General features: G+C 36.5%; 1 protein-coding gene across 3 annotated transcripts in view; it reads left to right on the plus strand.

The window, feature by feature from the left end:
- PLCE1 (phospholipase C epsilon 1) overlaps positions 1–15701 on the plus strand; it is a 143808-nt gene that overhangs the window by 9696 nt on the left and 118411 nt on the right. For all 3 annotated transcript variants that reach the window (XM_054071401.1, XM_054071402.1, XM_054071403.1), the window contains exon 2: positions 12188–13783. In XM_054071401.1, the coding sequence (XP_053927376.1) occupies positions 12599–13783 (1185 nt within the window). In that variant the 5' untranslated portion in view covers positions 12188–12598. The remainder of the gene's footprint in view (positions 1–12187; positions 13784–15701) is intronic.

Below are 15701 nucleotides of genomic sequence, written 5' to 3' on the forward strand. Positions count from 1 at the left end.
AGTTGACTTATGAGTTAGTGGAAGAGCTGTAAAAATATTTGTGGAAGGTGTGCGCGCAGATGTAAAGCAAGGCAAAATTGCTTGGTATGACAGTATTGGAGCTGTAATGGCCAATAAAATATCTAATCTGTACATGAATCACTGCTCTAAACTCACGTGCCTTCTTCTGACTTGACATAATGCTCTGATTATTTTTCTTTTCCTTCGTATTACCATTCTAAGTTGGTTTTTTTTTTATCAGCTTTTTTCCGTTCCATTGGGCTCTGAGGACAAGATAGAGAAAAGCAGAAAGCCCCGACAAAAAAAAAAAAAAAAAACCCAAAACACCCTTCACTTGCTGTTGTTGCTTAAATTTACAGTTACCAAAATTCTCCCAAACATTTCTGCTGCATTTGATTCAATGAAATCAATGGATAATCTAAACCATCACCATAGCTGCTGTCTCCTGTTGTTTCCATAGCCATCTTGCTTTCAGTAAGGCTCTATTCTATTATGAACCATATTCATCCCAGTAAAGGCTTTAAAGTTTGAATTGAGACAGAGACTGTCTCAACTCTTGGCCAGCAAATGCAAAGAAAGTTGGCCATGTTCCCTCTACTTGCCAGAAAAGCATGAAAGCTGGGGCCCTTCCTCTGTCGAAGATAAAGGGAAGCTCTAATCTTTCTGCATACAGATTTTTGCAAGTATTGAGTCCCTGACCTATTCTTGGTAGGACTTCTCTGTCTCTTGCTTGCTAGATGTGGCAAAGCCCCTGGAAAAGACCTTTTAATCTGCATTGAACTTCTATAGATCAGCTCGGGCTTTTTTTTTTCTGATTTTCAGTTTGAATGTACTTTTCTTTTTCCTAGTTACAGTCTTAAATATCAACAACAACAACAAAAAATATGTATAGCAGAATGTTTTTTATGTGTGTGGCTTGTCTCTGTTATTTTTTTCTACTAAAGCTAAACACCTGCTTTTTTTTTTTTTTACATTGTTTGATGTACATAAGAGCGTATAATTATAAAAGCATAGATGTTGTCATCATCTAGTATGCTGATATTTATTGTGTGTTTGATTGTAGGCAATTCTAGTAGCTGGTCCTCTCTGATAGAGAGCTTTAAAATTTTCAGGGTTTGGATAAGCTAACAGTCCATTGAATGATGTGTGACTATATAAAATAAAGTAAGACTGTTATGAAGGAAATAATCCATAGCTTAGGCATATTTTTAATGTGTATGGGTACAGTTTAAAAACACTTGATTCATTGTTGTTAGATGTTAGAATTTCAAGCATTAAAAATCAGAATCTTGATTTTAAAATTAGTACAGTGATAATAGCTCTTGCACATTCTTTCTACCGTAACTGTATCTAAGACTATATAGAGGTTGCTGTGTAGTTTTTTTCTGGTGAACGAATCATGAAAACCAAAGAAGTGTTTTGGTTTTTTATGGTGGTTATAGGTGATAATTACGCACACCTGAATTATGTATGACTATTTTACAGTTGTATAAATAATTCACAGTCAACCACTGGCTTTTCCTCTGTAGTTATGGCATATTTTCTGTAGTGGGAAATAGTCACATGTAAAATAAGAAGTGATGAAATGTATGCATTGTATTTTCAAAAATATGTTGAAATGTTACAGTACTATTAGTGTTATTACTTCCATAGCTGTTCCTGCTTTTCTGACAGCATTAGAATGCTTAAATAAAAACAGACAGCCAGAAAACTGTACAGAATCCATGAAGACCTTAGTGTGAAAAGTACAGTGTGTGTTTCTAATTTAACCTGTTTTCAGATTACTCTCTGGAACTCTTCTATGTTGGTCAAATACTTTGAGAGGTCTGTGGTAGATTTTGGTTTTGAAGGTAGAGCTTGCCTTTCCTAAATTAAATTTTATTCTACTGATTTTATTTTTCTTAAAGGTAGGTAAAAAGGGAAAGCGGTAAATTCAGTAAATAATTTTTGGTAGCTTTGGAAGTCATAAAAAAAATGTCTTGAATATATAGGAGGTCTGAGTGTGGCGTAGTCTCTGCTAAATTAACAGAAGCAGGGGACTACTGATTAAAATAAAAAAGCCCTAGAGCTTAAAGGTTGCTAGTTGATCTGGAAAGGATGGAAGTGAAAAAGATCTGTAGGAACAGGAGGCAACTGTTTTGAGGTGTGGCAATAGCATTCATAAGACAGGTGAATAATATTTAATTTGAAATCTCAGAGGGCGGGTTAGTCTGCTTTTGTTGACGTATGCTGGTTTTATATGTTGTATATTCAGAGGTCATCTACTGTTATCCATGAACTTAGGTTCTATTTTTTTCCTTCTCACACATGATCTGCTTCTTCCTTGTTGACTTCCCAACAACCAGAAAGTGACATACGCAAAAGCAATACCAGCCAGATTAGGAACTGCTATTGTTTAAATAAGTAACTCCATATAGTATGCAAGATATTAGTTGGGAAATGGAGAGTTTCAGAGTGCCTGTTGCACCTTGAGAGTGCTTGTACAGATGATGATACCCTCACTGAGTTACCGTTTAAAGACACTTCTTCTGTAACTTGACCAGTTATGGCACATCACTGATATACATTGCCTTGTAAAGGGTCTTGAAACATTTTTGGTTTTACACTGTTTTGAAACATTACGTTTTTCTTTATGTTGCTTGTAGAGCGCTGTCACTATCAGCTGTTGTTTTGTTCAGAACTGTGTAGATTGCACAGACCATTAGTTTTCATTACTGCCTTGCCTCCCCTCAGGGATATTTTCTCATGCCAGTTATGACTTCATAGCATGCTCAGCTGCCTGCTAAGGTCATCGTTGGTTTGAACAATCAGTTCTGCAGGTAAGGGTTCTGCATCCAGTCTACAGTTTTTTCCCTTCACTGAGATGAAGTCAGTGTTGTCATCTTGCCCAGGAGAAGCCCGAGTACAATACCTTGGGCTGCTTATCTTTGCGTTTGCTGCCTTATTTATTACTGGCCTGACAGTGTTTGATTCAGCATTTCAGAGTAACCTCCTCATCCCTACAGTTGGCCTTGCTGGCAATGTGCAAAAGTCTGTATTCATTGAGTTGTTTGGGTGTTACTTGATTACATTTCCTCAGCTTCTTTTTATCATTTGTGGTGAGAATGTGGTCATCCTGAGAGCAGCACCAACAGATGAGTTGGGTCCCATGTTGATCTGACAAGCCTGGTTGAAAGGTCAGGAGCAGCAGAGAACAGGACCTGGGCCTAGAGCTGACAGTGATATAGCTCAGACCAGGATTAGGGGAACAATCCTGAGCTGAAATGGCTCCTGAGCCCATTGGTGGGGGTCACAGTTGGGGCTGGTTTTGGCATTTAAAGATTTGGTGTCCTTGAGATCCTGACGCTTCCTCTGATGGACGTCTGTGATGATCTCGTCCTGGGTTAACATTGCGTATTTTGCTAGTTGCAGCATGGGTTTGTCATTATCATGACTGAGTACATTACTGAAAACAGTAGTTTCATCTTCTTTAACTGTTGCGGCAGAAATAACCTTGAGTGTTCCAGCATGCGTTCACTAGTTTATTATCTTTTACAGTCCTTTTGTGTTTGGGTTCTTTGGCTTGTTTAACTACGACATTGACTGTTTCGTCTCTGGTGCTTCGCCTTCTGCTCTGGTCAATGTTAGGGTATATATCAAACATTATGTAGATGCCTTCTCCCCTCTAGGAACTTTCTGAGGTAAATACAAGGATATTAAGTAAACATGTAGATGCAGGGATGCACAACCAAATGGATGCAAACTAATCTTTCTGCTGGACTGAGTAAGTGTAGCCTGTATATGTAACACATTTTTTACGTAATATATTATTACTGAGGCATATGAATACTGGAAGGTACAGGTGCCTAGGTTAGGGTAAAAAAACCCCAAGATTTCCTGGTAGCATTTTCAGATTTTAATGAAGCAGTCTTGTTTTTCATACTAGCAGAGTCTCTGGCATGTATTGCTGCTTATGTCAAAATAAAAAAGGGTGTTCCAGAGAATGAAGTGTCCATGTCCAAGTTATGACTACATTTTTTCAGCCTGGTTTCTTATGGAAACAGCTTTGCAAAGTCACACTGTGTGTCTGTACGTCTTTTCTTCCAACTTTCAACTTGGCCCTTAGCAGTCGGGCGTATTACAACAGTGCAGATCTGAAAGATGCTAGAGACTCAAAAAATTTCATTCAGGTGTTACTCAGGTCCATATAGGAGGAAGTCTTTAGTAACATCCCAACTATAAAAAAAGCTTCAGTTGGAACTGGCATTTCATTAGGTATCTATCACAATTATTCAGAATTCATTACTTCTAGAATTAACTAAGATATGTAGTGCTTGGTTATTATGTGTTCTGTTGTATTTCAGTGTACCTTTTAACTATTGAATACTCTACATGGACATTAAATATCATCTGAAATACTTGTCCATTACTTTTGCAAACAACTTCACTGTGTTAAAATAGCATTCCATCTATTCCACTGAAAGTGCAAGAACTTTTACAAAATATAACAAACTTTGAACAAGTGATTGTTTGCATCAGATAAGCATACACAACTTTTGCCATGCATTCTTATACCAATTACCTATATTGTGAAGACTGAAGTAGACTATAAAAATCTGGGATAAAATATGATCTTATCATGGGACCAGATTTTCATGTTTAGAATTCCAAATTCTTACTATTCCTGAAGCAAGGAACCTGACTGTACTACTGAAAAGTGAGTTGTTTTATGATGACGGCACCTAAGGTGAACACTTGCTGAAGTTTATATTTTATCACAAAAGAAGCGGTGAAGTCTAGATGCACAGTTACAAGCCACAAATTGTAAGCAGGAATCTCACAAATAGTCAGAAATACTTAATAGATTACTTTCATAGAGCATCTGAAAGATAACCAGGAAAAGCAAATAGATCTGTATTTGCTCAACAAGGATGTAGACATTCATTGTAATTATTTTAAAGATTGTCAAATAAAGGATCACCTAAACATCTCATGATCATATATGGAGATATGCTATGTTGATCTTCAGGCATGTTTCTCCTTCAAATAGACTAAGTTGTTAAAGAAATGCAAGTGGAGCTTAAGGAACATGGAAGTTGCTGTGAACAGGCTTGGGGAAGTGTGACTGGAAAGCTGCCCACTGGAAAAGGAACTGAGGATGTTGGTTGACAGCTGGCTGAATGAGATTCAGCAGTGTGCTCAGGTGGCCGAGAAGGCCAGCGACATCTTGGCTTGTATCCCAAATGGTGTGACCCACAAGAGTAGGGAAGTGATTGTTCCCCAGTACTTGGCACTGGTGAGGCTGCACCTTGACTCCTGTGTTCAGTTTTGGGCCTCTCGGTACAAGAAGGACATCGACGTGCTGCTGTGTTTCCAGAGAAGGGCAATGAAGCTGGCGAAGAGTCTGGAGCACAAGTGTTAGGAGGAGTGGCTGAGGGAACTGGGGTTATTTAGTCTGGAGAAGAGGAAGCTGAGGGGGGACCTTATGGCTCTCTGCCTGAAAGGAGGTTGTAGCAAGGTGGGTGTTTGTCTCTTCTTCCAAGTAGCAAAGAAATGGCCTCAAGTTGTGCCAGGAGAGGTTTAGATTGGGTACAAGAAAAATTTTCTTTACCAAAAGAGTGGTCAAGCTTTGGAACAGGCTGTTCAGGGAAGCGGTGGAGTCTCCATCCCAAGTTGTAGCTTGTCGCCTTAACCTCTTGTAAAGTTGGAGCACTTGTTCAAAGATGGAGCACTATAGTTCCACCTTTAATGGTTTGAGTTGTCATGTATCTGAGATAGAAGGATTTGTTCATCTGAGTGTTGATGGTGAAATTACAGCTCTCAGATAAGGTCACTTAGTGTGAAATTCAGGTAACCACTAAACAGAAAGTTTATTTAAACAGCATGTTGCAGATTAGATCTAGAAAGAAATGAAGAGCTGACCCTGACAGTAAGATAAATTCAGTCTTGGGTTCTCTCTGCACCTCCTCATACAGAAACGGAATTTCTGTAAAGAATTTAAGAGTGAAGCTGATATCTGGCAGTAGCTTCAGATTCTGCCTGATGCAGGGGTGAATGATGAGGCAGAGGAGAGGATTCACCATCTGGCAGCCATTTCCATAGTTTAAGACATCTAATACTTGATCATGTTTACATAAGTGTTCTAGAAATTAGTAAAAAGACTTTCTAACTTGACAGGATCTATAAATACTGTAGTTCTTAGTGATTTTTTTGTTGTTAAAACACAGACAGTGGTGGTAAACCTGCAGTTCTGCATGATGCTCTGTGCCAAATAAAATGTTGTTACAACTTGCTTCCAACTGTTCAAATAGGGTTTGTGCACATCTTGAGTGATTCCTAAGAGTCTGGCTATTTCCTCCTTACTGTTTGTCTGTGGTTCCCTGGGCAGAAGAAGTGTTTAGAAAACTGATGATAACACATTGGTGCCCTGTTCTTGTACCAGCATCTTTACTTGTTTCTGAGTTAAGGCACTGTAAGGAAAAACTAATAGTATGCACAGTACAGGATAAATTAGAGGAGTTAATAAATGTGGATTTTTTATTCTCTTCAAGGTCTGGAATGCACTGTAGCTTATTTACTAAAAAAATGCTCCTTTTTATTGTAAGTGAATAGTTATAGTATATAAACAACTTTCCTCATGAATCAGTTCACTCCAGAAGAGCTTGAATTGTGATTGCAGTGTTTAAATACAGTTGTTGGGGTGACGCGTGTCAGATGATCGATAGTTTTCTATCTACTTACTGTGCCAAGTTATTTTGGTAGTTTGCTGTTTCCCAAGAAACTCTTACTAGTTGATTGCTTATGCCTTTGATGCTGTATAAATAATTATTAATTTGAATTAATTAATATAATTATTTGTTTGTTGGTGTTTTTTTTTTTTCTGTGCTGAAACCTTTTTTTTTTTTTTTTTTTTGAGATAGTCACCAGGTATACATAGCATGGAGGATGAAAATTGGAGAAATAGCTATAGCTGTCCAGGTAGCGAGAGCAGAAGGGAGGTTTCTTAGGCTGCCTTCATTTGCCCTTTAGCTTTCTTGAATTACCTTCTGTCCCAGTCCAATTACAGTTTGCCCATGGAAACCACCAGCGTGTATTTTGTAATGTCACATATCTGTTTGTCAGCCCCTCTCATTCTCTGCACATGTAATCTTTGCCCCTACCAGGCATTCACCAACTTCCCCATGAAGCTCCCACAGCATTATACGTACTGAATTGCACTTGGCATCTCTGGCAGCGTGCAACTTTACCATGAGAACCATCCCCTACTTCCCCGTCATACAGCTGCTGCTTCTTCCCACAGTACAACCAGCATCTTCAAATATTTATCTATGCATCTTTTCCTTAACAGCCTAGAGTTGAAAGGCTTTACTTAACACATTGAGTGACAATTCTGATCCTTCATATGCCTTTCCTTAGACTAAATAACAGTGAAGTCTTTACATACTGTTTTTTTCTCTGAAGCATAATTCCTGCTGACTTCAGAAGGCAATTAGGTTGAATAATGAATTATAGGTTAAATTGATAGTAAATCAATACAGTTTTGTAGTCTTTGATTATGTTGGTTGTTTTACCTAGACTGTTGCAGGCTTTAATTCCAGATAGCTGAGGAATAGGGAGTTATTAAATATTATTATTAATTATTGCTAATATTAATTAGAATGAGCTTGAACTTTAAGTCTTAAAGCATATGTGGCAGTGTGAAAAAAAAAAAAAGATTGATTTTGTGTCACATGTTTTCAGACTTAGTACATTTTGTGAATGTGTGTGCTGAAAGGTTACCAGATGGTTTGTTTTTATTATTCTCTTGTCTTTATTGACTGACCTCTGCATCTAGGATGATTCACTAGTCTAGTTTCTTATATTTTTACTTTCCTTTACTGATAGAAGCACATTACATTTCTGACATAACATAAGCCTTGTAAAATGAACCAGTGTAGTTATTAATGGATTTCTTCAGCTAATCTAGCGGCTTTAGAAAATGTCAGCATGCGTTGAATACAGTGCAGGCTTAGCTGTCTACTTCATGTATTTATATTCGGATTCATTCAGCTTTTATATTTAACTGGATCAGCGTGTTTTGAGTTGAATGTGCAATGGAAAGAATATTGATTTGAAGAATTTCAGCATTGTTTTTATATGCTAAGACATGCATAGATTTTCATGAAGATCTATGAGGATCTAGGCCTTGGCCACACATATGGGGATTGGCAGTTAAGGAAAGCCACAGGGAGTGATAATTCTGTAATTCTACACTATGTTAAAGTATACTGTTGTATTGGTTGAGCTTGTGAGTTTTGCTCTTGATAGCATTTATAACACTGTGTAACACTTCGTAACATGTCTAATGAATTCCAACAGTTTAAGGAATTTGCTGTGCACAGTGAATTGAAATCTGTTGATTACAGTGGATGTTTTGCAGACTGAGAAGAGTGTAATGGGGGACACATGAAACCCTTGTCATCTGTTCTGCAGAGCCGCAGCTTCCGATGTTTTAGCAGTTGCCCACAGGTCAGAGGCTCTACCATCACGGTTTTTGCTTGCTGTTTCATGGGATTTTAGCACACTTGTTCACTAGGTAACTTGTCTCTTAGTCTGTTATGTTCAGGGTGCATTTAGACATCATAGCAAATGTGATCTAAACTGAAGCTACTACTAAGACATGTGTTCTCTATCAGGCATTCTTAATGTTTCCATTTTGTAGAATATTGTGATCATATGACCACAAGGTGAGTCAATTCATTTGGATGAAAAGAATAGCTTCCTGACTAATCAGCCAGATGGATTAACTTAACTCTGTGGACTCATGATGTCCAGATGCACGAGAAGGGGGAAATGGGGATTGAAGGTCAAGAGTGAGGGGAGGAGAGAGTCTGCCAGCTTTGGTGGCAGCTACCTGCTAGGTTGACATAGCTGAAACATCAAATTACATTTTCAGATTGCAGAAATGTGTAAATCAGCTTAAGCAACATTTTTCTCCCTTCCCTGTGCTGCTCATTTTCTCCCTTGTGCTGTAATAGGATGTGTCAGTACAGCCATGTATGAACTGAATTGAGAAAATGATCTAGCTGTGAAGTAACTTGAGCAAAAAATTCTAGAGATGGATCAGTTCCGTATCATGTTGCAATAGTCGTAAGAGGATGGGAACAGTTGGACATAGGCAGGGAGCTTCTTAAGCAGACGTTATTCTTTGAGATGGATTTCAAACATAGGCACGGGTAGAGTGATGCTGGTAGATAGAAATAGTCGTGTAGACTCTGGTTTTGAGGAGAGAGATGACCAACAAAACCACTGTTGGGGAAGATTTGAGGTTAAGTTTCTGGAGAAAAGAAAAAATTTGAGAGAAGCAGTTTGGGGAAGACACGTGTGGAGACATTTTGGCTTAAGAGAAAGGTGTGAGAATAATGTTAATTGATGGACCACGGAAACCCGGTCCTGGCCTTCATGGACAGAGTCTGGGATGTAAAAGGACCTCTGGTTTTAGCAGGTTTCTATTTATAGAATCAAATAAAAAGTTTTTTAAAAGAAGTTTCTCCAGAAAGAACAGTATTAAAAAGTTCAAGTTAACATGCACGGTCAGTTTTGTGATCTCAAATTCATTGTGTAATATTAAAGTTACATAACAATATTGTCTTTTTTGCCTTGTAAAGTTGTTTGTAAGAATTTCATTTGGCAACCAGTGTAATAACAGGTGCATTATTTGCAGTGACAATTCATTCCTTTAATTTTTGTTCCTGGCCTAGAAATATTACAGTGAATACATTTATGAGTATATTTTGCTGGCTTGTATTTTCTTTTGATCACCTGGATTTTTTCTGATGCAAACAGGAAAGCTGAATCAGTAGACTGGGATATTTTGTTCGATGAAAGAAATCCTTAAAAAATGAGTACTGGAGACTATTACTAATACGTATACATGCTTTATACCTTTAATGGAGTATCGTTACTTGATATAGCAAGAAAGAAATTTAAGAGATCAGGGGAAAAACCTCAGCTGCTTCTTCTAGCTCCTCCTAGATCTTTCTTCTTTGATCAGCATCATCATATGTAGATTCGGACTCGAAAGCATGGAGTGGTTGGCAGAAGAGATAAGATGGGAGCATTTCTGGAAGGGGTTGCTTGCAGTTTTCTTCAAGTGTGTAGTGGCAAAAAGTTATGTAAGCTTTAATCTGGGGATTTGAAGAGGAAGGAGGACAGGGAAGTTTGACTTTCCTTTTTTGTTTGTGCGTAAGTGTTGGGGGTTTATGTGTGATTGAAGAAAGTGAACTAAAATTAATTTACTGATATAGGGATTCTCAGGAAATAAAGACTTAGAGAATTGCTTGGATGTTGGTTTCTCATTGTATCTTCTCTACAGTTGTGCTGTTACAGTATTTTATTGGGTGCTCTGTGAACTGCGTTGGCAACATGTCTCCAGTTTAAGTCTTGTCCTGTCACTCTATACTGCTATTTCTTTCTACACAACTTTTCTATGAACTGTAGCTTTTATTTTCCTTTCAGATGCTAAATCTCTCTCTTGTATAGGATCTGAGTTTCCCATCTTGACTCCCCTCTGGCTGCTCTGGCATGCACATGCGTTTTGTAATGCATGGAGAATGTAAAAATTGTGGCTTTTTTGTTGTGTCTCTTATCACTTTCTCTTGTGATCCTCCTTGATCTTTCTTCTTTTGTTAAATCAGTAAAAATGAAATCTTGATTGAAATATTAAATTGCATTCCCCCTTATGCATTTACAGTAGTTACTGTCCGAAATGTAACCTGAATTTGTTTTTCCTTTTTCATGCACAGCCCCCCTTCTCCCTCCAAAAAATTGATACTTTTAGTTACACTTCTGCATTTTATAGTGAGAAAATGGCGTGCAAAATATCCCATTAACTAAAGAGTATGTTTCACCTTTTGATTTATACCAGAGTGCTTTTGGATAGAGAACAGTGATCAATAAAAATGAAAGCCAACACTCTAAATTGTTTAAAATAAAATTGTTAGTTGTAGTTGCTTGAGAAGAATACCAAAATAGACTTTTAAACTTCAAATTACTTTCATTATTAAGCTTTTCTGATTTTATTGCTCCCATCATTCCTAGCAGTTTTATCAACTGCAGATGATTTACTTGTTATGCTTGGCTAAAGTACATGAGCTGAATTAAGAAGGTAGTCTCTTCTACTTATGAAGATAGTGCTTGCGTCAATATCTGATTAATCAGTTCAGTAGTCAAGTTGTTGTATCTAGCCAGTGGTTTGCCTCAGTTTTGTGATCTGTTTTGCTACTAAAGTTGCAAAGTCATATTTTTTTTCTTGTTTCTTTTGAACTTAGGCTGTTTGGTAAACTTAGACCTCAATATTACTTTTTGCATTTTCCTCATTTTTCTTAATAAACTTAATGTTCATAAACTTTAAATATGATCCATTGAAATATAAGCTTGTATTTGTTTAATTTTAATTCACTATGTTTTATCTCGGTGTGTCTCTTTTATTTTTCTGTTTTCTTTGTTGAACTGTGTGTAACCTCTTATTTTCCAATTTCAAGACTTGCTTCTACCGTGCTGTTTGCAGGAAACAAGTAGAGAATTAATCGCAATGTTGAAGGGGTCAAAAAATTAACTGGTAATAGTCAGGCTTTTACCCTACTTTGCCTTCCTGCTTTTTCAGTCAAACTTCTGGCAAAACTACTGTGTTTTCTTCATGTTTTCACAGCAACAACATAAAATTTAATGAAAACAAAACCCGCATAACACCAAAACAATTATAGTTGTGATAGAGTTCTGTTCTGAACTGGAGAAAGATTAGTTTTAAAAGACAGTGTAGGTTTAAAAATTATTTTCTTCTTCAAAATGTTTTAACTTATCCTGGCTATGAGTCAGAAAAATTATTGTAAAGATATTTCCATTTTTCTCTTTTTATGTCTTTTATGTTCAATTTCAGTGTTACAGCTTTGGTAAAATCAGTTTTCTGCAGTCATGTAGCTTTCCATAGTGAAGACATCTATTTAAGTATGTAAAACATGACCATGATTTCCCCAGATAGTGAAGTGAGACTTTTAAAACAGATTTAAATGTGTAATTTGGAATTCTCTGAGTCTTGGTATAATAAACCTCCACTGTTTTGTGCTCTTTCTCTTTACATAAAAAAAATGTTCTTTCTATTATACTTATGATGGTGGATTTTGTGCCATGGATTCTGTTCAAAATATATATTTTTTTCTTTTCTATGCAGAAAGCCAACTTTTTGGATGCCCTGTGGGGAGATGCGTCTTCGACATGGATTATGTGTTTGGTCATCTTCTACAACCTGAAGCAACAGTGTTTGTTCTACCTGTGATAGAAGAATTAATTTCGGGAAGGAACAAATTAAATGGCTGGATCACAACAAGAAGCTGGCTTAAAAATGTTCGTATTTCATACCAGTAATTCAGTGCTGGAAAAGCCTAGTAGTCCAACAGTCAAAAAAATTACTTTTTTAAAAAACCCAATTAAAAAAGAGTAAGTAGTCAATGTATATTTTACTATGTGTTCCCTGGTTATTTTACACTGAATCTTCTATTACACTGAAGTCATGGTGTGAGAATTGGTAGACAACACCCCTGCCATCCACGATAGATATCCATCAACTAAAGACTGTGTCAAAATGACCTCTGAGGATATCACAGCGTCTGTTCTCGTCTCTGTGGTACAGAGTAAAGTGATACCTGCTCAGTCAGCTGGAAATGAGAATACTGAAAATGCTTCGGACACCAGTGTTATAAAAAGACATACTGCCAGTCCGGGAAGGCAGCCCACACGTGCTTTCTCATACTTACACAGACTTGAAGAAGAAAGTCTTCAGGACTCAGTGCCTGAAATATTCTCTCTGGCGAAAGACCAAATGACTAATGACAGTACTCATGAAAACTTTTGGGAGAGGGAAAGCTCTATCCCTGATTCAGTGGAATTTCTTAACATTAACTGTAACGTTGTACAGAAAAACTGTGAGAGGAATATCCCATGCAGCCAGTTGTATAAATCATGTGATCCTTCCACAGGGGGAGAGGCATGCCTGGAAACTGGAAATCCTGTTTCACTGGAAAGAGCCATGCTTGCTGAAATTCAGTTGAAAATGAACGGACCTTCGTTAAGAAGCCAGACAGCAGTAAATAAGAACGACAGCAATGATATTGATAAAGTGGCCTTTTTTCACTTTCATTGTGCTAGTGAAAAGAATATCTCAAAGGCCTTGTGCAGTTTACACAATGGGTTCATTTTGGATGACTGCTTGCAGCCAGTAAGTGTTGGCGACGGTAACACCACTGGTTCCCTGGCCTGCGCTTGCAGACTGATGGAGTTGACAAATAATTGTGAGAATGAAAATGGGCAGCAGTTGTATGAAGGTGCTTTAAGGGATAAGTACTTATGTCTGGAAAGAGAACCACAAAAGGATAAAGTGGCATGCTTAGGTCCCGACTTCTGTGGAAATAACTTCACTGGAAGAATGCCCTCAAAGCCCTTTCTGAGCCATTTTGAAGACTGTAATGATAACTGTGAAGAGATGGAAGAGGATCTTTTTAGAAACAAAAAAGAACGTTCTACTTTATTAATAAGACGTTTCTGTAAAAATGATAAAGAGGTTAAAAAATCAGTTTATACTGGAACAAGAGCAATTGTTAAAACTTTACCTTCAGGACACATAGGAACCATTGCTTGGAATTACGTTGAGCAAAGGAGAAACAACAGTGGCTTGAAGATTTCTAGGATTACAACAGAACAGCTCACTGTAATTCATTCCTTAATAAAATGGGAATTTAATTCCTTTCTTGAGAAGTCTTTATGGTATGAGGTAAGCTCTTCATAGCAGTGGTATTGGTTTTGGTTTGTTTTTTTTTTTTTTTTTAAAAAGTTTTGATAACCTGACGACTTTTTTCATTAAAAAACAAAAGCCTTTGACTCTTAGTAAAAGTGAGTAGGATATTTCACTTAACCCTGTTGAACCTTAAGTTGAACACTGCTTTTAGAAGGATGTATTTTTATCCTTTAAAACACATTTTGGTTTAAAAAAGGCATGGGATAAAAGTGTTAACTTTATACCTGTATAAAACTTATACATGCATACACTTGTGCATACACATGTATCTATATAAAATGTATACAGGTACGTATTTACACATAGATGTATGTATAAGTTTACATCTTGATATATATTATTTTTATCTAAGAATGTAATATACCTGTTTATAGATGTAAAAATACAAACACGCTTTAAAAATGTATTTTAAATAGAAAATGGTTATGATATGTGTATATATGTGAAAATAGATGTATTAATATATATTATACATACACATAGTTGAATGTATGTGGCATATATGCATATATAAATGTTTGCTGGGTACATTAATGATGCAATAATTCCGTGGAATAAATTGTATAGAATGATAAGTGGCAGCAGTAGATCAGAGTGAAAATTTTTGTTGCTCTAAAAAAGTAAGCATAATATTTTCCCAAAGTTAAAAATATTTATAATGCTTCTACACTTGCAAATAATGAAAAAAATATTAGAGTTGAACAGTGTGTATCAATGTGCTGATGTTGCCCTAATTTCTATTCTTTTAATTTAGAATTAGGTTTCTTCATTGGGCATTTCCAATTTGACTTAAGTTCCTTGGCTTTTAACATGGGTGCCTGTTTCACTGCTTTTCGCCGCTGCTGCATGATACTGAATGTATAGCATTTTGGATGTGAAGGCTTTAATTTGAAATTTTTTTGTAGCACATATAGAAAATCAGAAGTAAATTTAATAAATACTGAATAATCATTTAAATAGGAAATTACTGTGCGTTATTACAATGCATGGAATGTTTCTCCTGGTCAGAAAAAGCTTAACATTGTATTTCTAAGTTTTTCTTCTTCCACGTGGTGACTACAAATATTTTTCTTTTTGTCAGCCTCTGTATTTAATATCTTCATATATAATACGCACCAGTCATTCTTAGCATTATTCTTCTGTTATTTTAGTGTCAAATATTATTTCTGCAATAATATTCCTATGTGTTTATGGGTTTTATTATTAGCATTATAGATGTTTTTTACACAAGCAGAAATTAACTCATGGAAGTGACAAGTATATGGACCTGTTGAACTTGCGCACTGGGTTAAAATAATGAATTATGAGCAGTTGTAGGAAGCTTTCATGCTAATAATCAAAGGAAGAAGGAGAAAGTAGTAAATGAATGTGGTAATTTGTTCTTTCTTTCCCCTTATCTCACCCTTTGAGCATGCATTCTGTTTGGAACAGCTAAATGAACAGTAGTTCTGTTCTTCAAGGGAAAAAAAAGCTGGAGAAATTAAGTTTTCATAGCAGTACTGGTACAACATGGAACAATAGAGACCTTTATGTTTTAAGTAGGAAAATGTGGGTCTCATTTGTGCATAGCCCTTACATAAAAATTCTAGTGCTAATAAAGGAAAGGCACTGAACTGTTGTCTTGCTGGATATTTTTTCTTTATTCTTTCCCTGCATAGGAAGGTGGGACTGAGGCTTTGGATTCTATAGAAAATACATGAAATTATGTTTGTTTTAATGTAGCCTGTGATTACTGTTTATAGATATTTCATATGCAGTTTTAGACTCCTCTGCTCTGGAGTTAATATGTGTTGTATGAAGAGAGAAGATTTTAATGTTGAATATATTTTCTAATTTTGCGGGTAGTTTTTGCAGCTATATAAAGTACAGTACTTGTCCTTATCAGATGGATGCG

Source organism: Cuculus canorus, chromosome 7, assembly GCF_017976375.1.
Source record: "Cuculus canorus isolate bCucCan1 chromosome 7, bCucCan1.pri, whole genome shotgun sequence".
In the NCBI taxonomy this organism is placed as follows: domain Eukaryota; kingdom Metazoa; phylum Chordata; class Aves; order Cuculiformes; family Cuculidae; genus Cuculus; species Cuculus canorus.